Source organism: Muntiacus reevesi, chromosome 2 (assembly GCF_963930625.1).
Source record: "Muntiacus reevesi chromosome 2, mMunRee1.1, whole genome shotgun sequence".
NCBI lineage: Eukaryota > Metazoa > Chordata > Mammalia > Artiodactyla > Cervidae > Muntiacus > Muntiacus reevesi.
In genome coordinates, this window is record NC_089250.1 from 56,876,517 (window position 1) to 56,903,683 (window position 27,167).

Sequence of the window (27,167 nt, forward strand, 5' to 3'; positions counted from 1 at the left end):
TGTGAAGGAGTGCAGTTAGAAGGAGTTTTTGAACTCTGCAGTCATCCCTTTGACATTCTCACTAATTTTTGAACCAGGGGCCCTACATTTTTAGTTTTCACTGGGCTCCACAAATTATGTAGCACATCTTGAATGGGAAGCTGTGATGTGTATCTGGGTCCTTGATTTCTGAAAGCCTGTTCCATGGAAAGAGAAGCACACATTTGGTGTCAGGAGCATGAAGTCAAGGAAGTTATAGAGCAGCTGAGACTCAGCTTGATGTAAGGAAGAACCTCCTGCCAGTGCCAGTGCCTCCTAAAGAAAGATCAGCAGCCCGTTTGATGAGCACCTAGTGAGTGCCAAGCATCTTCCCTGCATCAACTGACTCTTCACAATAACCCTGTGACCAGGGACTGTTGTTATCCCCATTTTGCAGAAGAGGAAACAGAAGCAGGTTGTTATGGCTGAGCATCACTCAGCTGGTTGGCAATGAAGCTGGGATTCAAATTCAGGGTTAACTAAGCCAGCATTGGCATCCACCACCAGAGTTTTCAGAAATTCTAGCTGAGGGCTGCACAACCTCAGGAGCCAGTGGAGGGCCTTTTAGCTTTGGGAGGTTCAGAACTTCAGGGCTCAAGGTGAAAATTCTCATCTGAGTGCCAGCCCAAGGAGGCTGGTCTTCAGGTGCCAGGCCTCACCTGGGGCCTGCCTTCATGGTTAAACAAGGGGCTAGAGATACTCAGGTGCTGGCAGGGACATGTTAGTAAAGGCAGACATGTGTGACACAATAGAGAGGGGTGGACACCATGGCAATTTAGAAAATTTTAGAAAAATTGTAACAAACATTAGGCAGGCAAAACCTAAAGCACTTCTGCAGACTGTACACAGGTCACCAGTGAGTGGTTGCTGGTTTAGACTACCAGCCCCATGAGGGTCTGTCATGTTCATCAATGTAACCGTGGCCCAGCCCAGCACAGGCTGACATGTCCCAAAGGCAGCCTCTCTGTTCACCCCTCTCTGACCTCTGCTAAACAGCAAAGCTGGGCAATTCTGTGCATGGCAGGATGCCAGCTCACCTGGCTATGCCATGCCCACAGGATTCCTACTTCCTCTCTTTTCTCTGGATTCCCAGGAGCACAGGGATGATTTATGAGAATTTTCTTAGGAAAGAAAGACAAGTACTGGATAAATATTGGGATGGCACAGTGGTTAAGATCAGGGCCTCTTGAATCTAACCCTATCACCTCCTAGCTATAGGATCTTAGAAAATACCTGCCCTCCCATTGCTTTGGTTTTCCATATCTGTAAAATGGGAATAATAATGGTACTTAACCTACTTTTTTGTGACTATTAAGTTACATAAGACATGTCATTTTGTAACCATTAAATGAAGTAATACACAGCTAATGCCCAGAATGCATTTAACAGTCATTTAATCAATGCTAAAATCAATTGTTTTTTATTCCACAAATAGTCACCATTTGTCAAACCTACTATGTGGCAAGCACTGTGCTAAAAACTGGTCTTTGAACTAATTACTCCACAAGTACATATTGAACATGAACGTGGGGCGGATCCTTCACAACGCACAGGGTATCTCCTCTTATCACTCACTGTCCCGTGAAGCTCACATCTTACAGGAGCAGAGTAAACGCTATGGAGAAGAGCAGCACGGAGGTAGCGATAAACCACTTGCTGGAAGTTATACAGAAGCGTGGATTCTCTGGGTCTCTCATGGGCCCTGCCTGGCAACACTGTAAATGGTAGCAAACATCAGTCCACTGAACGAACGCCACTGGATACTCACAAGATCCTATAAGGTACCTGCTGATACAAACAGCTACGGTGAGGCTGAGCACCTGGCCCACTTCGCAAGAGGCGTGGAGGGTGGCACCCAAGCACACCCTCCAGGGTAGAGAGCTCTCTCCCCTAAGGCGCAGTCGCCGCCACCGCCCTTTCCTTCTGCCACCACGTGGATTTAAAACCCATGCGGCCACCCGGCTCCTGCCCCTCTTCCGCCATTGGACAAGGCCGCGCGCACTTGTGTCCAATCGAATAGCTGCTCCCAGAATGCAAACTTGGGATTGGCTCGTCCGCTGTGTCATTTCGGGTTGCTTCTGACGTCAGCGGTGTCTGGCGCCCCCGCCTCTTCCGCGTCTTAACTGGAGTTAAAGGAGCCGCACCGGAGAAGACGTGAAAGTTGCTTCAGAAGCACTTACAAGTAACCTTTAAATGTTTTTTAAAAAATAATGCTCATTGTAAAAAACACAGCAAACCATATAAGAGAAATGTTAATTTCACTTAATTCATTACATAAAACTAGCTGCTGTTAACATTTTGGCATGTATCATGTAGTCTTTTTTTCTAAAAATATAATTTTATTTGTACAAAACTGGGATCAGTTCTGAAGCCCATTTTAAAATTTATTTTATGAAGGACTTCTTTCTATATTGTCAAATAATCTTTGAAAACATGTTTTAAACAGTTGTGTTATATTTGACCTTCCTGAGTCAACCAATCCCGTATATTTTTTTCTTAATTTCATTGAATTTTGCTTTTCCAAATGAAAATACATAGAATCAAGTTCTCTGATTATTTCCTAAAAATATGTTGCAGAAATCGAACTAGAGGGTGAGGACATTCATCCTTGAAGGCCTGATGCATATTGCAAAATTGTCTTGCATACACATTCAGCAGGTATGTACTAAGCCATTATACCTGCCAGTTCCTGCTGTGGATACAGCAAAGAACAAGACATGTGTAACCCACACCTCTTTCAAAAGTACTGTGCCAGTTTCATCACCTCTGAAGCCAGCACTGTGTTCGTAAACCATGTGTCTGAGCCTAGGGCTCCCTGTGCAGAGGTGAAGAGGTTCTGTCTCCAGCTCCAGCACAGTGTCTGCAAATGGAAGGCTTAGAGCATTTTCTGGGTGCCACATCCTTGGGTGGTGGAGGGCTGTTGGGGTATCATGATGCCCCATTCCTCTGGATTCCAACAGTTCCTATCCTATCAGGTGTTCTGGAGGTCTTGGGGACCTCTGAGCATCCCTTCCTGGGACCAAACCTGGGGGACATGCAGGGACAGTCCAGCGAGAGACACTGAGCAAAGCAACTCACAAATTCATTTAAAAATTACAATTTGGGCTAACTTCTCCAAAGGGAAGGAGGGTATTATAGGGTTCACTGGGGTTTTGTATGGAACAGGGAGTTCCTGCAGCACAGAGCATTAAGTAATAACAACGATTAACTTTGGGGGACTTCCCTGGCAGTCCAGGGGTTGACTTTGCCTTCCAATGCAAGGAGTACGGGTATGATTCCTGGTTGGGGAGCTAAAATCCCACATGCCTCGTGGCCAACACCCCCCCCCCCCATCATAAAACAGAAGCAGTATTGTAAGAAATTCTCAATAAAGACAAAAAAATGGTCTACATTAAAAAAATAATAATTAACTTTTTTCAAGAGCCTCTTCCCAGCCAAGCCTGGGAGTTTTCGTATTTAATCCTCCCAATAGTGCTATAAGTTCCTTGATGGTCTCCGTTTTAAAGGTGAGGAAACGGAGGCCTGGATGCATTAAGTAATGTTCCCAATCAAGGCCTTGCAGTTAGCAGTGGTGGCCTATACTTAATGTGACTCCAGTTTTGGGCATGCAGAGTCCAGTCCTTGGGGAATGAATCACTGAATGATTGAGCCCCCAGAGGGTAAACTCTGCCCAGGCAGAGCCTGGCTTGCCATGGGCACCTTGTGGCATGGTCCCTGTGTGCCAGGTAGGGTGCCCATCGTCAGCCCAGCCCAGCCAGGCAGACACAGTTTCCCGGCACCCTCTGCAACTAGCCTGGCCGATACCCTCATACCTGCTTCCTTCTTCACCAGCAGCAGAGTGCCACCACCCAACCTGGCACAAAGGCCTTTTATGCCACCAAGCATCACAGGTTTACATTATTAATCACTCCTGACAACAGTAAAATGTATCGCTCTTGAGAACAGAGACACAGAACATTTCTGCTCCGGTATTTCTGGTCCATGAAATCAACTTGAATGACAAACAGTTCTTTCTGGAAGTGTTTCAGACATGAGTTGAACATCTGGAATCTTCCAAACCCCTCTCAGACACAGCCTGCGGCAGGGAAGTCTGTATACTAAGCTATTTAAGGTAACCAAAGGTTCTGCAGGGCCAGGAGTTGGGAGCAGGATGCTGGCTCAACCTGGCCTTGCTCTAGCAGCTTGCCCTTAGCCAAGTCATGTCCCTTCCTGAGCCTCAGTTTACCCACCTTTCAGAAGACACAACTTAACTCAAATGTTTCCTTCTGTCCTTTCCTTCAAGCCCACACCTCATCTCCTTGCCTTGATCCCAAAGCCCTGCCTTCTCTATGGAAACTAGTTCCCTGTGGGAAATGAGAAACTGAACGGGAGAGAAAGAAGTGACCCCTCTAGTTGCATCGGTGATCAATTTTGCAGGGCTCCTTTGGCTTGTTGTTTGAGAGCTCAATGATGTGACATCTGTCCAGGAGCTGAACTCCTGTATCAGCAGCTAAGCACACAAACCACAACCAACAAAATATACAACACACACATATCCCTCCTAGCACGAGTATGCACAGGGATACACCCCTGTGTAACATGTGCAACAAATGCAAACACACACAACACACACAACACACAGACACACACACTTGCTCCTCACATCTTTTTTTTTTTTATCTTTATTTTTTTATTTGACTGTATCAAGTCTTAATTGTGGCATGCAGGAGCTTCGTTGAGACCTGGGGCTTGTCTCTAGTTGTAGTGCACAGGCTCCAGAGCATGCAGACTCAGTTGTTATGACACTCAGGCTTAGTTACCTTGTGGAGTGTGGGGTCTTAGTTTCCCAACCAGGGATCAAACCCGTGCCCCTGTAACCGCTGGACCACCAAGGAAGTCCCTTCACATCTTTCTGGTTACCACATCTGGCTCTGGTACCAGGCAAGCACTCTTTCTTGGTAGGCACAGACCAGGTTTCTGGCTTCCGGATACTAAGTTAGAAGCTTGTCAGTAGGTGGGCAAAAGGAGACTTGGAGTAGAGTGGGTGAGCAAGCTGAGGAGACAGCCTGTCAGGAAGGGGGCCTCAAGTGTGACTTATCTGTTTACATATGCAGGCGCATGTGTGCGAGCTAAGGCGATTCAGTCATGTCTGACTCTTTGTCACCCTATGGACTGTGGCCCTCCAAGCTCCTCTGTCTATGGGATTCTCCAGGCAAGAATACGGAGTGGGTTGCCCCCTCCAGGGGGCCTTCCTGACTTGGGGATCAAACCCAAGTCTAGTCTCCTGCATTGGCAAGTAGATTCTTTACCTAGTGCCACCTGGGAAGCCCCACAGGTGCAGATACTGCTCCTTTACTCTGCCGAGGTTTGCTAGCTGCCCACTGCATGCCAGATCCTGACCAATGGACTCACCGGAGTCACGTGGGGGACAAGCCAGAATGTCCTGCCCATGTGGTATTGCCAGTGAACAGTGAACAGTTGCCAGACAGTGAACATGCAAACACATGTCCAATGCTGCTGGTCACTGTGCTGAGGCCTTGAAACACTCCCCGGACCCCTATCCTATGAAATCCTGTTCCTTCCCCGCTTAGGGGCAGATGAAATGTGGCTTCAGTGAGGAGATGTGGGCTGCAAAGTTCATCCAAGTGGGATTTTGGCAGCAGGTAAAGGAAGCCTGTATGAAGCCCAGGGAGCCGTAGTGACCCAGTCCAGTGGGAAAGGCAGGGCAGACCCAAGCAGAGATAATGAGGATGGGGCAGGGGAGCAGAAACACCACCTGCTGGGGTCAATCCACAGGCTCTGGGGCCAAAGTCCCTGAATTCACATTCCACTCCACCTTCCTCCTGAGTCCAAGAGCCTCAGTGTCCCCACCCGCCCAATGGGAATGCCATTAGCTTATACTTCACGGGACTGCTCTGAGGATCCAGGGAACTGAGCCCTGGCTCCCTGTAGGATCCTGATGCATATTTGTTGAGTGATTAAGTAGACAAATATGAAGTGGCCAGAAGAGGTCCTGGCACACAGGCAGTGTCCAATAAATGCTCTTATTAGTGTTTAAAAGCAAAACAAGACCAAAAAAATCATAAAAATACAAAGTCCCAAAATGCTAACTTGGGAACATCAACAGGCCCCTTAAACCACCAGCAGGACTAGGGGGTAGGGAGCTGGGGGAAAAAGTGACTCAACCTGGAAGGGGTTTCCAAAGGTGGTGAGTTGGGAGTAGAAGTGGTTAAACCACTTCAGGCTGTCAGAGACTGCTTCTGAAAAGCAGCTCTGTCCCACAGGCCTGGGGGTGGCAGGAGGTGAGAGGGCAGAGCTGGACCGCAGAGGTTGAGATCTGCCTTGTCCCCTCTGTCCGCTGTCAAAGCAGGCCCCGGCAGGCACAGTCAGGACACAGCCAGCCACCCTCAGCCACAGCCAAAACCCATGCTGGCTTCCTTGGTCCCAGACTGGCTGCCAACCAGGGCCTGGCACCTAAGCAGGACATCTGCAGGATTTGCTGGGCCCTTTGTTCAAAAATGATCAATTATGAAGAATTTCAAGATGGTGACAATAAAACATCAAACCAAGCACAGGGCCCTTCTGAGCATGAGATGCTGGCACCTAGCTGGGTTGCACACCCGCAAAGCTGTGTGCATGGAGCCCAACCCTGCAGTGGGAGCAAGGCCTCCTTACTGGCCTGGACCACACGGTTTCTATCTGAAAACCTCCTTGTGGTGGATCCACCCCCTTCTCAGGGCAGACAGCAGTATGTGCTGTTTGGAGGCCCTGAAACACCTGTGCCCAGCGGCTGTCTGGAGACACACACCCATTTCACAATCCCACCACCTGTAACTGGGTTGGGAAATGTGTTCTAAGCCCCAGATTTCCTTTAGTTCCTCTTCCACTAAGGACTTTGGCCTGGGCACCTGCTGCCCCCAGCCTGGGGCTCCTTCCCTGCTATCCCACTCTGCAGAGTTAGGTTATCCCACCTAACCCCATGGGATCCAGCTGCATCCAGGCTGAGTCCCTTTGTTCCTTTCCAACTCTTGTCCCTCTGAAACCATCGCCTGGATTTACATGTTTACAAATCTGTTGTCTGCCTCACCTGCAAGCATCTGAGCCTCAGAAGGCCCCTAGGAAGATGCTCCATAAAGATGAGTTGAATGAAACTCCACTTTCTCTGAGTGGACTACCTTGATTACTAACTCAACCTCTATCTCAATGTTACCATGTCTGATGTAACTTAGTTTAGCTATGGGTTTGCATGCCTGTCTAGTCTGTCTTGCCCACCCCCCCAGGATGTCACATGAGGGTGGGGAGTTTGTTTTTCTATTTATTTACTTATGGCTGTGCTGGGTCTTTGTTGCTGTGTGGGCTTTTCTCTAGTTGCAGCGAGCGGGGGCTACTCTTAGTGGTGGTGTGCAGGCTTCTCATTGCGGTGGCTTCTCTTGTTATGGAGCACAGCCTCAAGGGTAAGTGGGCTCAATAGTTTTGGCTCCCAGGCTTTAGAGCACAGGCTCAATAATTGTGGTGCTCGGGCTCAGTTGCTCCATGGCATGTGGGATCTTCCCAGACCAGGGACTGAACCAGAGTCCCTTGCATTGCAAGGTGGAGTCTTTACCCACAAGTCACCTGGGAAGTCCCAGGAGTTTGTTTGGGTTGCTGCCCTGTGTCTACTAGACCCAGCACAGTGCCTGGCACTGAAGAGGGGCACAAAGGTAGGAAATTCTTTCCCCAGCTTTCAGTCTCCTTCCCACGGACTCAGGCTGGTCCCACAGAGGTGGGCCACCTCCTGCTTCCAAAAGGGCGAATTCTCCCACCCCGCCCACATCACCTCATTCCCTGCCTGGTCCGGCAGTGGGCTCTGCCCTTCCTCATCACTGAATTCCCAGCATCACATAGGGCTGTGCCTGGCACACATAGGGTTGCCAGATTTAGCAAATAAAAACACAAGCCATCCAGTTAAATTTAAATTTCAGATAAGCAACACATAAATGTTTAGTGTAAGTATGTCCCAAATACTGCACAAGATACACTTATACAACAAGCTGTTCATGGTTTGTCTGACATTCACATTGATCTGGCAGCCCCACGCACTCATGAACTTCCATGAGTGTGGGTAGTCAGGTGCATGCTTCTTCCAGAGCACCTCTGTCCTTTCCTGCTTCTGACTCAGCCAGGGGCCCTGTCATCGTGGGAAGACTTCCAGTTTTCAATGCCCTCATCTGTAAAAGAGAAATAATATCATACCAGTTCCTCCCCTCCCAAGACTCTATGAGGATTAACTAGCCTAACTGCTAATATATAGATTGCTGGTGGCTCAGACAGTAAAGAATCTGCCTGCAATGCAGGAGACCTGGGTTCAATTCATGGATTGGAAAGACCCCCTGGAGAAGGAAATGGCTACCCACTCTAGTGTTCTTGCCTGTAGAATCCCATGGGCAGAGGAGCCTGGTGGGCTACAGTCCATGGGGTTGCAAAGAGTCGGACATGACTGAAGTGACTGAGCATGCATGCACGTGAATATGTATTCAACCCTCTTCTTACCTACTTCCAAGCCACTGCCTCCTTCACCTCTTTGGATCACCCCAGGCAAAGGCACTATTAGCATTCCCATTTTAAAGAGAAGGAAACTGAGGTCGGAGAGATGAAGGTACTCACTGAAGTCACATGACTGTGTCCCACTCATCTTTGGAGGTGCAGTTGCCACCACCACACTGACACCCTGCATTAGGCCTCCAGGCAAAACTCACTTTGGAACCAGGGCGGAAACCAATAACTCATCCCCGTGACACCATCAAAACAGTGTGATCACAGTGTAGGTGCTCATTAAATGTTCCCGTGCTGTTGTCCCAGACAGATCAACCAGAGGTTGATATTGTGGGTTTGTTTTTTTCATCCACTGAATTAACTGGTTATTTTTGCCGGCCAGCGGTTTAACCTGGATTGTATAAAATGCTGCCCCATTTCCAAGACAATCAACCTGTGTGATTCTTGTGGCCAGGCAGGCCAGATCAGCTGCAAGAGACTTCAGGAGGGTAGAGACTGCCGCTCCTGGCCTCAGCCAATTCCTGGCACTCAGGGCTCCCTAAGGCTCAGGGAATGTCTGTTGTTTGAATGACTGGAGGAATGGCTGAAAGGAGGGGAAATGCTGGTGACCCCTGTGGCCTGACACGTGAATGGGGCTCAAGGTCATTCCCAGGCCCTGACAACATTCTCACTCCACCCCCGCACCCCTAGCCTTGTCCTCAAGGAATGCTCAAGACTCTCCTGCTTTTCCTCCAAGCTGCTGAAGTTAAACTGCAGCAAGACCTTCCCCCTCCTTCCGTAGGCATGTTGGTGAGACCTGCCTCTTCTTTAAGGGAGGGGCTGAGGCTGCCTTGAGTCTGTGACAGGGGTCCCCTCCAAGGTAGGTCCTGAGCAGGCCTTCCCTTCCGGGGCCCTGGGCTTTGCTTCCTCACCAGCAAGTCACCCTGAGCTTGAACCCTTCAGAAAAAGCTTCCAGCTTGTGCTAAGAAAGCAAGAGGCATCACTGTGCCCAGTTGCAGAAGAGACCTCACCACTTCCTGGGCTGGCTTTCTCTGAGTTCTGCGAGATACAGCTATGGTTCCATAACTTTTAAGCCTCCCCCCACCACCGCTGCCCGCCCCCTCCCCGCTCCCCCCTCCCCATGCAAAAGTTGTCTCTGCCTATTAAGAAAATTCCAGGCAGTTCAGGGATGTGCAGAGGATATTTGAAGAACTAAAAATATTTGGGGCAGGGGGTCTGACCTGGGTTCAGCTTAGAACTCCTCCATTGTGTGACACCCCCACCCCGCCAGTTTCCGTGTCTGTAAAATGGGAATAATAATATACCTGCCCCCCCAGAGTAGGTGTCAGATGGCCTTCTTGTTTGGTAAGTTTCTGGCACAAGGTAGTAAGTACTTGTTAAATAAATAGAGACTCAGGGCAGGGTCTAGGAGAGAACACACCGAATTGTTGAGAGGATGGAGATGTGCCAGGGAGGGGGGGGCCTCTTACATAATATTTTAATATCTTTTTAATTCCAGGAGAATGTGTTCTTGTAGCACTTGTGTAATTAAAACTTGAAATAAAAGTACACCCCCGCACTTCCTCCCGCGTCTTTAGAACTCCGGAGCCGCTTCTCCCCACCTCGCCCACCGCAGGCCAGTGGCCCTTTGGGCAGCAGACCTAGGGTGTGGATTCGCCCCGAGCCTCGCTGGCCGGGACAGTACAAGTCCCCGACACGTATTTACATGACAAGGGTTCCTGGGCGTTTCTCGGAGCAGTCCGGGGCTTGTCTACAGGAGTTCTAGTTTTCCCCAGTCGACCTCCTCTAGGTCGAGATAAATTGCGCGGGGGGGCGCAGTGGGCTTTGCCTCTTGGAGCTGCAGATCTGGAATCGGGGAGTTGACTGCGAAATCAGGTAACGGATGACCTGAAGGACTTTCCGCTTTTCCCTAATTTCCCCTGCCCCGAGTCCGAGGGACCTCGTGCTTCTTTGAAGGGGGACAAGCTTCCCCCCAAAGCCTCGGTCAAGGATCCCGGGTTGGGGGGAACGCACCCACAAAGGCTGGGACCCAATCCCGCTCTCCCAGGCCTGGCCTGTGCGGGGCAGAGCTTCCAAACTGACCGCCGTTTGGGAGGGGACGCTGCACCCTTCTTTCGCCGCGCGGGTCCCGGGTCTACGCGGACCGCTTTGCTCTGGCCCTTTAAGAGCCCGCCCCCTTCCCGGTCACCCCGCCCCGCGGCCCGCGGTGGGGGTGCGGGAGAACCTCGGCGGGGATTGGCGCAGCGCGCGCCCCCTCCCCGGCCCCCGCGCGGTGGGAACCGGCAGCCCCGTCTAGCGCTGACGTCAGACCGTCTGCCTGCCTCCGACCGCGGTCTCGGAGCGAAACCCGATCTCCTTGGACTTGAATGAGGAGGAGGAGGCGGCGGCGGCGGAGGCGCTCGGCTGGGGGAAGCTAGCAGCAGAGGCTCAGCCCCGCCGGCAGCGCGCGCGCCCCGGCTGCCAGCCCATTTCCCGGACGCCACCCGCGGGCACTGCGGACGCCCCCGGGGCTGCGGAGGGGCAGCCGGGGGGGCGCAGAGGAGCGCGGCCCCGAGCACTGAGTCCCGCGGCGCCCCGGTAACTTGGCAGCGCCCGGAGCCCGGCGAGCCGGGGCGCGCCTTCCCCGCCGCGCGCCTCCTGCATGCGGGGCCCGAGCGCCGGGCGCCGGCCGGAGCCCCCCCCGGCCGCCCCCGAGCCCCCTGCGCCCCGCGCCGCGCCGCCGCGCCGTCCATGCACCGCTTGATGGGGGTCAACAGCACCGCCGCCGCCGCCGCCGCCGCCGGGCAGCCCAATGTCTCCTGCACGTGCAACTGCAAACGCTCTTTGTTCCAGAGCATGGAGATCAGTGAGTGACCCCGCGCCCCCCTCCCCGGAGGCCCCGTCAGGTTCGGACCCCGAATCGAGATGCAGATGCGGGCGGGGGCCCGGGCCGTGCGCGCCCCCTCGGGCTGTGCGCCCTGCGCCCCGGCTGCGCCCGCCGCGCCCCGGGCGCGCCCTCCCGGCTCGCGGCAGCTGGCGGCCGGCCCGGCTTTGTCCCGCGGCGCTGAGAGCCTGGCACGGCCCCCGCTGCCCGCGCCCCGCCCGCCGGGACTCGGACCCGGGGCCGAGCGGCGCAGAGGGCGGCAGGGCGCCGTGCGCGGGAGGGCTGGGGCGGGTGGATCCGTGAAGTTTCCATTTTATTTCCCTAAGGGGCAGTCGCAATGGAGCAATTAGGCCGGCTCTTTATCAACTTTGGCTTGGGGGCAGGGGGGGGGAGTCGGGCGTGTGAGACACTGTCTGGCCTGCGCGGTGTCTGGAGCTCCGGGTGTGTGTCTGGAGTGTGCGTGGCGCTGTGGGTCTCGGTCTATGTGAGTGGGTTTCCGTGCCGTCCGTGGAGTGTGCTGTGACTGTGTGTCTCTGTCTGGGTCTCGGCTTCCCTCTCTGTGTCTGGCTGCCCCAGGAGTGTGTGCCCGAGCCTTCTTGGTCTCTGGGTCCCTCGGTGTCCGGGTCTGGGTGCCTCTTGTGAGTGTGTGCGTCTCTCTGAGGGTCTGGGGACCATTTGTGTCCAGGTTTCTGAGTCCAGGGCTCAGCGCTGGCGAGACGTGGATCCTGAGTGTGTGTCATTGTGTGAGTGTCTGTGTCCCCGACGCACCTATAAATAGCCTCTGTCTGGACAGCTTGGCTCAGTCTGGCTGGGACGGTGGTTACAAATGAGTCAAAGTTTGGGGCTGTCTGTATTTGGGACTGCCTTGCTCCGAAAGGGGGAGGTAGACTTAGGGTGGGGAGGGGAGTGTTTGAAGCTTGGTGCTGACTCGCCCTGCACTCGGAGAAGTTGAGCGGGGAATAAGCCTGGAGTCCCAACATCCGTAGCCCACCTAGGTGGGCTTTGGTCTAGGTGGTGAATTGACTGCCACCCCCCAGGGGACTGCCTTCTAGCCTATACCCCTTTCGCCCGCCCATTCTTTTGGGGACCTCTTGCCTCTCTGAGCTTCACATTCCCAGTCTTTAAGGCTCCCAGTCACCCCAGGCGGGGGTGGCACACAGTCCTTCCCCGCAAGGGCCAGCCTTCCAGCTGGGACCAGGAGTCCAGAGGCAGCCGCCACCAAGGCGAGGGCAGTCACTGGGTGACTCATAAGCCAGTTTCCGCAGGCGGCTGCCACAGTTTTCGGCCCCTGAGCCTGTACAGTGAAGCGCAAGAGGTAAAAATAACCCGTGACCGGCCAGGCTGGGGCAGGCTGGCTGGCTTTGGTGGTGGGTCCTTCCATCTGCCGGTTCCCCCCCCACCCCCCCGCCTTCCCCGCCCTCCAGTCCTGGAATTGAAAGCCTTGCTCACCCCCCCCCCCCCCAGCTGCCCCGCGCCAGGCCAGTGAGATGCCAGGAGAACCTGCCCAGAGCCAGCATTTGCGGAATTGAGTTGCACTATACCAGATTGCTTCCAAAGGCCCTTTGTGAACTCAGGAGGCTAATGAAATGCACGAGGATATTATTAAAATATGTTTGCACACGTTTGGAGAACCTCGTCCCTCAGTGGTGCCTTATTTCTCCCCCTCCTGTAAAGCTGCCTTAGGGAGCTCCCCCTGCCCCACCAGAGGTCGGCATTGGCAGCCAGAACTTATCCATTATGAGGGCTGGGCACAGTCAGACATTCCATTCTTCTTCCTTTGTGTTCAGGACTTTTTTAAAAATTCATTTTTATTTCTGTGCCTTCTTGGGCTAACTAGCCCTGACGGTATCTTGGCTGACACGGAAGGGCTGTTAAGTCTGTTGCCTGTTGTGACTTCTGCTCGTCGGCATCCGAGAGGGACCCTCGAGGTTAGCACCTGGAACCCAGGCCTGCTCCAGCTGGCCCCGAGGTGGCCCATTAGTCACCATGTTCCGTGTATTTTTTACACACGGCCCCTGCTTCCTGGAAGAAAGCCCAGGGCAGGGAGGGAAGCGGTCTGTAAGGCGCAGGTATAATATAACAGTTTGTTGCAAGTGCTAATCAGGTTTCCCGGAAATGGTCTGATGAGGAAGCCTTTAAGGCCTGGAGTTTCTTTATACAAAAAGGAGGAAGGAAGGATGAAAGGAAGGAGAGAAATGGACAGTGGCCACTGCATTTCCCGTGGTCTCAGTTGGGGGTTCAAGTAGGTCAGAGTTGGATTTGGAGGTGGGCTGAAGGGCAGTGTCCAGGTGGCTCCGCTTCTAGAGAAGAAGAGATGGCCCTTAAGTCCTCTGGGCCTCAGCTCTCTCATCTGAAAAAGGACACCGTGATGGTTGGAAAAAAAAAAAACAAACTCTACCATCTTTCATGATGAGACCTCTCCCCTCCAAAGTCTGGCTTAAATCGTGCTGGGCCCTGGTGTGGACTTCAGTGGCACCAGATTTCACACTCGGGGTTCGTACCCTCAATTCAGAGTGGCAGGGAAGTGACAATGAGAAAAACTTTGCCCAGGCCCGCAGTCAATGCTTAGATGTAGGTACTCGTGGAATGCACACTCCATCTTGAATATGGAATGGGGGCCCCAGAGTAGGGGCCCACCCACCTTCACCTTGCGGGCTGGAGATCAGCAGCATCTCCTTTGCCTTTGGGAGACTGGGAACTGGGTGGGCTCTGAGGATCATCTTGCCCAGACTCTCCAGGGGCCCACATCTTTTCTGAGCCTCAAGGAGGGCTGCAGTCTGATGGAAATTCACTGTTCCCAGAACACACCCCTTGAAAAAATACGCCCGTTTTGTAAATGAGCCAGGGGTCTTGGAATCAGACACAGCCAGCTCTAGTGACAGCCCACCAGAGGTGATCGCTGAGGAGTCAGATGCACTGACTTTTGAGGAAAGTATTCCTCCTGGCACAGATTTGCATTTTTCTTGGCATTCTTTGACCTTTTTTTAGTTCCTCTGCGTCTGTTAGAAATCACCCCCTTTCTCCTCCAGCTTCTGCTTGAGACTTTTGGGGGCAGACAGGTGCACACTCTGCTTTCTGGACAGGCTGAATTGTGGGGCCAGACAATAACCAGCTGTTGGTTCTGGTGGCAGTATTTCGGGAGGATCCTGGGAGGTGCCCCTGCCCTGGCTGTGCCCTACACCTCTGCAGCAGTGTCTAATGTGGGAGCTTTTATTTTTTAAACACTGGCATCATGAGCCTCTGATTCCTCGTCTCTGACCTTTCCTCCGATCCCGAAAATCTTCTTGGGCACTAGAGACTCAGAAACTCATAGGACAACCCAATTTTCTGGCAGTTTGTGTGGCACGTGTGCTGTGCATGTGTAACACTTGAATCCCGGGGAATGTCAACCCGGGCTCTAGGATGCCTGGGCCAGACAGTTCCTTGCTGGGACGAAAGGGACGGTTGTCTTGGGTGTTGGCGTGTCACCCAGCATCCTAGCCTCTACCCTCTGGAGATCAGGAATAGGATCGTCCTCCCCCCACCAAGTTGTAACAACCAAGAATGTCTCCAGACTTTGACAGGTGCCCTCTGAGAGGCACATTGTCCCTGGCTGACGATCGAAGTTTTAATCAGTTACTGGGTTTTCCAAGGGAACTGGGTTGGGGAGGAGGACAGAGATGATCGTCAATTTCCTTCCGAAACCAGTCGCCATGAAACCCAAGTTGGCATCTGCCCCTCATCTACATAGCCTTTATTGAGGGCCTGTTGTGTGCCACACGGGGAAGATTGGGGCTCCTTCTTGGGGAAATTTCCGGTTTTCACCTTGAATTTGCTTTTACCAGCAGGAAAGACGCAGGCAGCCGTGAAAACAGATATTTCAGGTTTCTGGTTAAACTATTGATTCAACACCAGCTTTTATACCCGTGGGCCCTCTCAGTTGGGACTTTTAACCCACATGTTTTCTGTCTGGGTTTTAGGTTGAGGTACTGTAAGAGGCTGAGTTTTGACTGGATCTCAGGTCAGGCCCTGGGCCGTGGCTTCCCAGGAGGCCTGGGTCAAGCCAGCTACGTCGCCCAGGGTGACCTGAGGTCAGGGGTGAGCTTAGTGTTTGTCACAACACAGAATAACTAGTGGCTCTCGTGCACACATGCTTACACAGGCACACACGTGCATGTGCACACACACCCCTCGGCATGCAAACACACACACACACATATGGGTTCACATAGTCAGCTGCTACCCCTTTCTGCCTTTCCTGCCAGCTTCTCTTGGGGTTGGGAATGGTTACAGCTTCTTCTGGGCATGTGAGAAAAATAAAAAGGAAAAAAGTGCACACACACTTCCTCCCCGATGAGTTGTGCAAATATATGCACTCTCCCTTCAAAAGAGAAGGAAGACGGACGGAGCTGTGGGTGAGGCTGCAGGGGAGAGGAGGCTGGCGGCAGGGAGTGGGGGTCACTTCTTATGTTTGGGACTGCGAGATGTGAAAGATCCATGTGCACCCCAGTAATCCCAGAGCAACCAGCTCAGGTGTGCCTAGGTACCCGCCTCCATGTACCTGCCCCACCTCATCTAGCCCAGGGCCAGGGTTTTTAAATGCTCATGGTTCCGGCAATTGTCAAATCATAGTAAAGTGTTGGAGAGGAGGGTGCTGGTGGTGGACCCCCACCGGGAGGGCCTGCGTGGCATTGTCTTCTCTCGTGTCATCACCCAGAGAGAAGTTGGCAGGCAGCTGGGCACCTGGGATCCTGAACAAAGAGGAGCTCTGATAGGTTGAGTGTTGGAGGCTACATTCCTGCCGGCCTTGGGCTCTTGTGTGGCGCATGTGCTGAGTAGCAGATCAAGGCTGAGGACCCATTCTGTGCTTTTTAAAAGGTGTTGTATGCACGTGTGCCTGTGTGTGCGTGTGAGGTACCCTTGATTGGGGTAGGGCTGGGTGCTGTGTCTGCCGCATGCCGCTTCGTCTTTGTGTGCCTGTGGAGCAGAAAGGATGTACCTGCTGCTTGGGGGCGTCCCGACGCCCAAAGAGGGCAGCTCAGGGTGGCAAACTTGTCCTCGGGGCGGGGGAGGGGGGCGCTGCAGAGAACCAAGGACAGAAGTGCCGCCAAAAGAGACATGGACCCCGTGAGGCCAGATCTCCCAGTTTCAGGGGACTGAGCTAGATTTTGCTGTAAAACTCCTGGATTTTAAGTACAGGCAATTCCTTGTTTTCTCACCTGCTCGCAGACCCTTTCCAGCTGGAGGACCGCAGTGGGTTCAGAGCCAGAGGGATGGAAGCTCCGCCCCGTATCAGCATGCTGGCTATGTCCCTTGTCCCTCGGCCCATCTGTCAGGCTAGGTGACAACAGCTCCCATGTGCTGGGGTGTTGTGAGAATTCTCGAGGAGTCTGGCCTGCTGTTTGCATCCTGTGTTCCTGGGGGTCAGTGGTGACAGTGGTGGACTTGGCCCAATGACCTACTCGTCCTGTCCCCAGCGCGCACTCTGGCCCTTCACCTGTTGAGAAGACCTTCAGAAGAGGGTTTCCCCACTCTGAGCCTGGGGTGCCAGAATTGACTGGGAATGTTGGAATGAACAGGCCCACGTGGGACCATGACCTTGAGAGTAGAGGTGACTGAATATTTGTGTGTGTCATAGTCCCTGGCTGGCAAACCCCCAGCACATCCGCCCTTGGTCTAGAAGCTCCAGACATCTCTTAGGGTCCCCTGCTGGGTTCGTGGAGCCCACAGCCCACTTTGGAGGCAGAAGCTGGGCTCTGGGGCTGTGTGAGGCCCTGAAGTCAGCACCACCCTGACCTCAAATACCCACTGAATCCATTCCTTAAGATGGGAGCTCACAGCCCAGAGACTCAAAATGGTGTGAGGCTCTTGTTTTGAAAATTCATTTCCATTTTTAACAAGTGACTGTACGGGGGCCGGGGGGTGTCCATCATAAAGATACTCCAATCTTCTTTTCGGGGCGGGGGGGCAGATCCTCACGTCTCAGCCTCTGAGCCACCTGCATCTGAAGTCGCGTCAACTTCTCTTTCTTTTGGGTGACAGCACAAAACCAAACCCTGACACTGTGGGGTCTTGCCAGGGCCTCCTCAGGCACCCATGAGGTGTCTGTCGGCAAGCTGGGAATTGGCCTGGAGTGACTTGCCGACAGGAGCTGGGGCTTCGGCACCCCGGGAGAGGCCGAGAAAGGTTTGGGGCATCCCCAGGCTTTCCCAGAGCCACAGAGCAGCTTCTGTCTTCTGTTTCCAGGGTGACTGATGGATTTTTGTTTCCACTCCCTTTCCTAGCTGGATATGGAGAGCTTATTATGTGCCAGGCACTAGTGACGCATTTTTCTCCATCTTCAAAACAACTCTGTGAGAGCTGTTGCTGTCACCAATTTGCAGATGCAAATAGTGGGGATCAGAGAGGGTAAGACACTTGCTCCAGGTCACACAGCCAGGAACTGATGTTTTGCTGGGATTCACATCTCAGTTCTCTGGCCCTGGAGCCCATGCTCCCGTGATTTCTTCCCCATGACGCCACGCCAACTCCCATTCATTAGGGAGAAGCACCAACAAATCTCAGGGCACATAGTTGTGTCCTTTTCACTCTAACAGTGCGCTGGCTGACTGTTCATTGGAAAGGTCTGCATCAAACACGTGTCTTGCATCAGACTGTCGCTGTCTCCAGCTCCCCCCACCTTCAAACTACCACCATCCGATCTGGTGTCAGGGGCTTGGAAAGTCACCCAGAACTGTCCCTGGAGGGGCCATATCTACTTTTCCAGGATTTCCAGGTCGTCCGGGGTCTGGGCATGCCAGCCTTCTGGCCAGGGTGAAATGATGAGTATCTAGACTTTACAGGGGACCTGCATGGAGCAGGGCATCCCAGACTAGTCATTCCTGTTTGGACTCCAAGAGCCCTCTGTGGATCTCTCCTTCCAGATCTGTCTGTATTGTTGAATGTTGTGTAATGAGTTGTGTCATCTCTCTCTCTTCTGGTTACCAAGTGCCAAGAGGTTGGAGATAGTATCGGTTTTGTTCATTATATCCTGAACAGGTTGGTACCTTGTGTATGAGGGGGGATGGAAGGGAGCGGGGCCGGACAGGCAGACTCCTAAAAGATTCCAGGCAGGACAGGATGTGGTCAGGATGTAGTCCTGCAAGACCATCCTCTTGGGGTTCCATCCTGGGCCTCCACTTGCCCCTCTGCAGAACAGAGGGCAGGTTAACACCCACTTCAGAAACTGTCAAGACAGTCGCCCAGCAATCAAAAGCACCTCTGGCACAAAATGCCGTTTTGAATACTAGAGAGATTTCCACTGTTTGGGGCAGGAAGCTGTGCCCCCTCCCATCCTCCTCCCACCATCTCTTCTGAAGACCTCAGAGCCTCACGTGGGGGCAGGTGCAGAAGCCCACGCAGACACTCCCCTGCCACCGCCGCCTTGCCCAGGGAGGTTGGGGGTCTCCCAGTGTCACTTTAGTGCCACTAGGCTTCCCAGGTGGTGCAGTGGTAAAGAATCCGCCTGCCAGTGCAGGAGACTCACGTTCGGTCCTTGGGTCAGGAAGATCCCCTGGAGAAGGAAATGGCAACCCACTCCAGTATTCTTGCCTGAGAGAATCCCATGAACAGAGGAGCCTGGCGGGCTACAGTTCATGGGGTCACAAAAGAGTTGGACATGACTGAGCACACACGCAAGAGCTTAGAAGTGACGAAGGCACATCACCAGGACCTGCCCCACATCCCCAGAAGGAGGATTTCCAGGGCAACTCTTTTCTGCACACACTTGCTTCAGACTTGGGATGTTTTTCGGTTGCCCTTTCCGTTTGGTGTTGGCTCCAATGTGACTGTGAGACCTGTAGATTGGAAGGGGTGAGGCAGCTACTATGAGGTTCCAGGTAGTGACTGGATCTTCCTACTTTTCCCGCAGAGTCTGATAATGTATTTATTTTTCATTGGGGTAGGGGTGGAAGGAAGAAGGGATAAGTCTCTGGACTTAATGTCGGAGCCTCTGCAGTACACTTGCTCCAATGTTGAAAGCATCGGGAAATGTGGAGTCTGATTTTTTCTTCTTTCCCTTCAGATGTATTTATGGAAAGAAAAAGTGAAAGTGTTTGTCACTCAGTCGTGTCTGACTCTTTTGCGACCCCAGGGACTGTAGCCCACCAGGCTCCTCTGTCCATGGGATTCTCCAGGCAAGAATGCTGAAGTAGGTTACCATTCCCTTCTTCAGGATGTCTTCCTGACCCAGGGATCAAATCTGGGTCTCCTGCACTGCAGGCAGATTTTTTACCATCTAAGCCACTAGGGAAGCCCTCAGATATATTCATAACTACAGTCAATGTACTGTTGTATCAGTGGGCTTGGGAAATGGCTCTCCTGGCAGAAGAGAGAGCTTTACTTATTTGGTAATGAGTGTAAAATCTGAGTGACTCTGACCTCCACAAGCCAGCTCTAAATGTCCCACTGTCCACTGTCCTCTAGAAACACCTCCTGGTGCTCCACGCGTGGCAGCAGTGCTCGGCTCCTCGGGGCTGGACAGGAACAACTGAACCATGAAGCAGTCATGTGGATTTGAGGCACCAGCTTCCCTTCGATGTTTGGAGAAGTGGTCCCGTATCTTTTGTCCCTGATCCAGACTTTGGTGGTGATGGGGGCTGGCAGCAGTGCCACATTCTACTTGGGATGGATACCACTTCGGCCTGATATTGGCACAGAGTAGATGTTCAATAAACAGTGAAACAGTGGGTGAAAGAGTAGATTATGGTGTTCCTTCATTTCCCCCAGGGCCACTGGGAGCCCACGGTGAGGTTCTGTAAACTCCTGGCCCTTGGCCTGCCTGCCAACCTTGACCATACAGATGGGGGAACACGTGCAGGTCACGTCAGGCTTTAGGAACAGGAGAGTCTCTGTTGGTCCTGAAGGTCTGCAGGAGCTGGTGTTTCCATTCCTGGCTTTGCAGGTGGGGACCGAAGTGACACATTCAGCCATGAATCTGTTTGGGTGTCTGTGGTTAAGGATACAGAAATACATGCTTTAATATATAAAACCATGTTCATGCATGTTTGCTCAGTTGCTTCAGTTGTTTCCGATGCTTTTTGGCCCTGTGGACAGTAGCCATCCAGGTTCCTCTGTCCATGGGATTCTCCAGGCAAGAATACTGGGGTTGGTTGCCATGCCCTCCTCCAGGGAATTTTCCTGATCCAGGGATCGAACCCACATCTCCTATGTCTCTCTCATTGTAGGTGGATTCTTTACCAATGAGCCACCAGGGAAGCCCATAAAACCATGTATCATTGGATATAAGAAATACACATACATATATTTATAGGATAAAACATGCAGAAAATTTTAAGATGGGTGCATTCCACCCAAGACTCGGAGACATCTCTGAGGTCCCTCTACTCAAGGCCGTGGGGGGACCTCCCCACCTCTCCCTGCAGGTGTGCTCAGGACTGAACCTGAGGCTTTCCTTGGCTTTGCCCTGGGCTCCCTTGGAGACGAAATCAGGCCTCTCAGGCTCTGTCTTCGGAAGCAATAGAAGTGGTCGCTGAGTCCGTTTTCCTGCACATGTGCGGCAGAGAAACTGTCCTTTCTCTAAAGAGGTTTTCTCAGCCCCACTCATCTTGGGTACCTGGTTGCCAACTGCTCATTCAGAGTGGATTTTTCAGGATGACCCCGCTGCCCCCTTGTCCTGCATTGCCCGAGATGGTCCAGGCAGCTGCTGGTAAGACGGGCTGCTGCCCAAGAGTATCAGCCAGGGGTGAGCCCAGGTTTATTTTCACTCATGGGACTTTGCCCACCAGAGTCAGACATTGCTGAGGGGAATGCTTTCTACTGTGCTAAAGCTGCCCCATAAGGTTCAGATGCCTGGCCCACAAGCATCAAGTCACGGGTTCAATCCCTGGGTCAGGAAGGTCCCCTGGAGAAGGAAATGGCCACCCACTCCAGTATTCTTGCCTGGAGAATCCCATGGACAGAGGAGCATGGCAGGGAGCCACAGTCCATGGGGTCGAAAAAAAGTCAGACACGACTTAGCAACTAAAGTACAACAATAATAAAAGCTGCCCCATAAGGTTCAGATGCCTGGTCAACAAGCAATAACCCAAGCCCTTGTGGGGTGATTGGTCCCAGAGGCTACACATCCACTGGGGAAGCTCAGAATTTGCATGTGGCCACCACAAGCTGTTTCTGAATCAACCCAAATTTTATACCAGGTAGAGTAGCTGATATTCCTCCAGTGGATGTCAGTTGAGAAGTGACAGAAGAGTTGGGTGACTGTAGGTCATGTGTTTCAAAACCCTGACCAGGGAAAGGAGAATCTGTATGGTCTGTTGTGGCTGCTACACTTAGATAAATGAAATAAACGTTAATACCAAGACATTTGGTAAGACTCAGTGCATACGTGCTTACTTCCAGACTTCGATCATGTGGCTATACATTTTAAGATCTTAACCAACTGTCCAAAAGAAAGTAGAAAGTGAAGCAGGGGAAGGGAGGCTCCTTTCAGCCTGGGGAGCCCTGCAGGAATTTGGTGACTGCCAGGGCCCCCGTTTTGCAGATTCCCAAGTCTGAGAATTCAGGTTGGTCATAGGTCTAATTGCCTTCCTGAAAACAGTTTAGTCGGTAATAATTCTGTAAACCTATGAATCAACTTTGCGCAAACACCCTGAGTAATTTCTTTGTTCTTTTCTTTCTCCTTTGTAATTGGTGTCTGTAAAAGCCAAAGGTTTGGTCCTGGGGAAGGCATGATTCATTTATTGGTGTCTGTGCTGCCCCGTTATCGTGCAGTCATTTCAGAATGCCGTCGCGGTGAGCCCAGGGTGATTCATAAGGGGCTGAACTGAGCAGCCGACGGGGGTCACAGCCATAGGGAAATGATTTTTCCTAATCTGTTTATGGTATGGGAGAGGGAGGTGGCTGTATTGAGGTGATGGGGAGGGTGTCAATTACATTGGTGAGTATAAGTGATTAAATAACACCGGCCAGCCCTTTGAGCATCCCTACATTTGCCACTGTTGATGGTCCTTGATGGACCACAGCTAAATGCACTCCTATCTCGGGTATATCTCTCCCACATTTATGGGTGCCGATCTCTGAGTAGGCTGACACGTAAGGACACCCCCATCAAGCCTTGAGCAGAGTTTCAACCCAAAAGCCGCAAAGGCAGAGAATGTTGCCTTTTTACACTTGATCTTAGCCAAAAGGCAGAGAAGCGGTTGAATGTTGCCTTTTAAAAAAGTCTCTGCACTGGGTCCACCATGGAGCAGTTTAAATATCCAGGCTTAAGGGGCTTCCTAGGTGGCTCAAGTGGTAAAGAATCTGCCTGCCAACGTAAGAGAGGCAAGCTCGATCCCTGGGTCAGGAAGAGCCCCTGGAGAAGGAAATGGTAACCCATTCCAGTATTCTTGCCTGGAGAATCCCATGGACAGAGGAGCCTGACAGGCTACAGTTCGTGGGGTTGCAAAGAGTCAGACACAACTTAGTGACTGAATACACACAATACACATGAAAGGGCCAGGGGCCACTCCTATCCCCCCTCCATTTCTCTAACGAGGATAGTTATTAGATGTTTGCAGTTGTCAAGACTTTGCATTAACCTTTAGTATGTGGAGACTTACACGTGGAGCTGCTATTGTGTCTAGTTTTATTAGTTACTTTTGGCCCTAAATAAAAATGTCATTGTCCTCCCATCTGGAGTGTGATTAGAGTCACCTGCTATGTGGCCTAGAGGTACAATTATGATTCCAACCTCCAATCGTCCACATAAATCTAGGCCCTGCCTGCTAGTGGCATAATTCAGAAGTTGGTCTGTTGAGATAAGGAATATTCCTTCCTGTGGCCCTTTCTCCCGATGTCCTCTTGTCGGGTTTATTTTGTCCGTGTGACTTGTTCCATTGTTTCCTGTCCTCTGCATCAGCTCAGGTATCTGTGGATTCCCAGCTCCTCTATGTCTTTAACATAGTTAGAAGAGAATCCAGCTGGTACCTCGTGAGCTGCTTTGTGACTTCCACAGTGTGGATCAAGAATGAGCACATGGCATTTGAGCCAGCACTCCCCTTGTTGCCCGTGACAGACATTGCTAATCGACCCCAGCATGGGGGAGCAGCAAGGGCTGCGGAAATCTTGGAAGAGGAGGAATCACTCCTGCACGCAGCCTCCGATACTCCCCGTCTGCTCGGCATGTTACACGGAGGCCCTTGGGCTACCTGACAAGTCAGGAACCGTCCCTACTGTCAGATCTAAGGCTGTGCCGCCACCTCGATGTGACCCAAATCCCAGCTTCAGCTGTCAGGCCTGGGTTCCTCACGGTTCTCTGGACTTGTTCCTGGTGAGATCTGGAATAAGACCCCTACCCATGTTACTCTCACCCCCCCAGACAGTACTTTAGTTGTCTTTCTTCACAGTCGGGGTCACCAGCTCAAACATCACAGAAACCTCTGTTTTCACCTTGAATGTGCTTTGTGGAGTTCCTTTACACTCTAGTGAGAATGAGCTCTGGACCCTTCTCTGGAATAGACTCAGGAGATGGGGATGGGATTCAGAAAAAAGAGCAGGAGAGGCGAGAAGCTGGGCAGTCAGTATCTGGGGACTGAGCCCCCAGTGACTTTGTTTGTTTTGTTTCCTTGGCGATCGCCTTAGTGGCTTTTCGAACCCCAGCTAGTCCTGCTGATGGTCTCGGATGCTCACCGAGCATCGTGCACGCCCTTGTGGCAGCCTTGTTGGCATGGAGGAGGCGGAGCCGGGGCACGTGCCAGGGTGCGGAGATCGCCAGCCAGGAGCAGAGCAGGACTTGATCTTGGGCTGCGGGGCTCCAGAGTGTCTCCCCCCAGCTTTATAACCGCGTGTCACCCGTGTGCTGGTGTGGCCGACTCCAGGCCTCCTGCCTTTGCCCTCCGGCTTTTGCAGCTGGCCTGGCGTCCTGTTCCTCCCTCCTCCACACACTCTCCTTCTTGGAATGGTCATGGGCAGCCATCCCGGGGCTCGGGGCCAGCGGGAGCAGGGCTCTATCCTGGGTCGGATTGCCGCTGACAGGAGAAAGGGGTCATGATGACCTGTGGGGTGCTGGGCCCTCGGCAGAAGGGTGAGAAGAGGGTCCAGAGACCATTCCCACCGAGGACCCTCTCCAGTCCCCTTCTCAACCCTGCTCTTCTCCATTCTGCTGACTGTGGAAGCCACAGCCACAGTGCCTCTGCAACCCTGACCCTCAGACGCACTCCAGGGTGGGAGCAGGGCTTCTGAAAACCCCCCAGGGAATTCCAGGGTGCAGCTAGGGTTAAACCCCACCGGGCTGGCCCCCACTCGGCCGTGCTTACAGATAGAGGAACTGAGATACAGTTGAGGAAGTACCGGAAACCTGGGCATGAAACCCTTCTGTGGCTGATGGGAGCACTGCCACTAATAATGTCATCACCGTGAGGACAGCGGGCTGGCGGGACTCCATGCGAGCCAGGCTGGAGCAACGCTTGCAAGCTGCACTGTGAGTCGGGCAGACGGGCCCATGGGGCCTGGGCCTCGCCTTCCAGCACCCGTCTGGCGTTCCGGGCCAGGTGCTTGAACAGCCAAGCAACACCTGAGGCCTCTGCCCGCCATGTTGCAGGGGGGTGGTCTGGAGCCTGGTGACTGGAGTGGTAGCCAGGGGCTGTATGTTACTGTCTATTGGGTAACGGTGGGGTGCCTGGTTTCGCCAGGATGAGGACGAGCACCCAGTGTCCTGGCTTCCTCTTCTGCTTCCTGTGGCTGCCAGACACGGCCTGAAACCTGGCCTTCGACTGGATCTGCCCCCTCCTTTTACCTCCGGCATTCTGGGTTTACCTCTGTGTGGCTTTCTGCTTCACTGGGGGTGGCACCTTGCTTCTTGAAGGGGCATCACACAGAGGCGGGAACAGGGCACTGGTGGGCTTGTAGCCGAAGGCAGAATATTCCAGACATAAGGTTTTCCCATCACTGAAGCCCCCCCCCCACCCGCAATGAGCCCTGCTCATAACCTCTGTCCCCTACCGTCTCTCCCCATCCCGTCTCTCCCCACCTCCTCCCTTCTTAATTTTGTTCCTGTAAAACAGGCTTAATTGAAACCCAGGGTTCTTGTGAGAAGGAAGACGCTGCAAAGGCCCAGTCAGATCTCACCAGCTGCCCCTTCTCTTCTCTTCAGTTGTTAAACTTCCTCTTGGATCTGTGTTTTCCGCTGCTGTGATGTGTTTATTGAGGTATAATTTATAGACACAAAGTGCACAGACGTTACATGTACACTGTGATGAGTTTGGGCAAGTGCCTATGTCTCTGACAACCATCCAGGTCTAGAGGAAGGTCCTTCCGGCTTCCCGCAAACCCCTCTGCCCCTTGCCCCTCTGCACCTGCCCCCCGAGGCAGTCACTGCAGATTCCATCACCAGAGAGTGAATGTTCCGAGTGGAAAGCTTTGCATAAATGGAGTCCCACCGTACGTTCTTTTTGCTTGCTTTCTTTTAGTCAGCCTCCTGACTTTGAGATCCGTCCGTGTTGTGTGTCTCGGTTGTGGTTCCTGTTTATTTCTGAGCAGCTCTCCATTGTATGGACGAATCATGGGCTGCCGTTCACACAGGGGAAAGCCTTGTCAAAGGGGCACATGAACCCAAAGGAATGACTGTTTAACGGTGGAATTCAGGAGCCTTCATGGGGAAGAGGTTTAATAACCTGAATCTGAGCCCCATAAACAGGCATTGAGGACCTGGGCGTCTGTCCAGCTCCAGCATGGGGGGCTCAGGATGGTGGCAGAGGCGTTGGAAACTTAGCAGGCCATACTTCTGCTGCCGCCTGGCACGACTGCACCAGCCGCAGAGGCCAGTACTTCAGCCTGCCTCACCTGGCCCACATTCCTCTGCAAGGAATGAGGATGTGGGTGACCCCAGACAGGTGTGAATCATGTCTGGGGAGGTGGTTACTCAGAGGCAGAGAGCACTGAGGCTGAGTTCCTGCTGGCTGACGCCGACAGACAGTTAGGACCTTGGGATGGAGCTGTGTGTCCTGGGGGTTGGGCATGCCTCATTGGAGAGTGTGGCGCTGGCAGAAGGGGTCCTTGACACTTGGACTCAAGTGTTGCCTGAAGAAGGAAAGGACCCTCGCAGAGTGGCTTTAGAGACAGAATGCCAGTTTAGAAGCACAGCTCTGTCACTCCCCAGGTCTCAGTTCTTCATCTATAAAATGGGGATGCTAGTAAGTGTGCTGACTCTCTGGGCTGCATGTGACAACACACAGCTCACTTGCAGGTATTTACTGAATGCCAGGCACCATGCTACATGCAGCTTTGCAGGAGCTGCTGTTACTAGACTTGTTTTTCAGATGGGCAGACAGACCAAGGCTCAGAGGACAGGAGTCACTTGCCCAAGGGCACACGAGGATAATTGGCTGAGTTAGATCTGGGACCCCTTGACACCACTTGAGTCATAACCTCCTGACCTTGTAAGTTCAGAGAAGTTGACAGACCCCAAACCAACTGGCAGCCTGTGAGAAAACCTTAGATGGCATGTGGACGGGCATTTTAGATTTAATAATTATGTTCTTAGGTTAAAAGATGTTGAATGTAAATTAGGAAGGATGGGACAAGCAAAGTGCATCATTGATTTCATGAGTGTTGCTTAAAACAAGGCTACGTAGTCAAAGGGATTGAATATTCACTTTTTTTAAATATCAAGAAATTTAAATTCCTGTAACAGGGTATTTGGAAATGGCAAAGCTCAGGAAGGCTGGTTGAAGTGATGTTTAAGGTGCACTTACCAAGGAGTCCTCGGGGGTCTTTAATAAGCAATTATAGGCTCACAGCACTTTGCTCTTTGCCCCTC

At 52.5% G+C, this 27,167-nt stretch overlaps 1 protein-coding gene across 4 annotated transcripts in view; it reads left to right on the forward strand.

The window, feature by feature from the left end:
* Positions 1–10,306: 10,306 nt before the first annotated feature.
* The window catches only part of PMEPA1 (prostate transmembrane protein, androgen induced 1), a 57,769-nt gene continuing 40,908 nt past the window's right edge, over positions 10,307–27,167 (forward strand). Inside the window, exon 1 of one of the 4 annotated variants that reach the window (XM_065921736.1) lies at positions 10,307–10,404. Coding sequence is in view for 2 of the 4 variants with exons in the window: in XM_065921733.1 (XP_065777805.1) it covers positions 11,260–11,374 (115 nt within the window). In the remaining 2 variants the exon portion in view is untranslated. Of the gene's footprint in view, positions 10,405–10,809; positions 11,415–27,167 lie in introns of those variants that run through there. The other 3 variants (XM_065921734.1, XM_065921733.1, XM_065921735.1) reach the window with 3 other exon arrangements.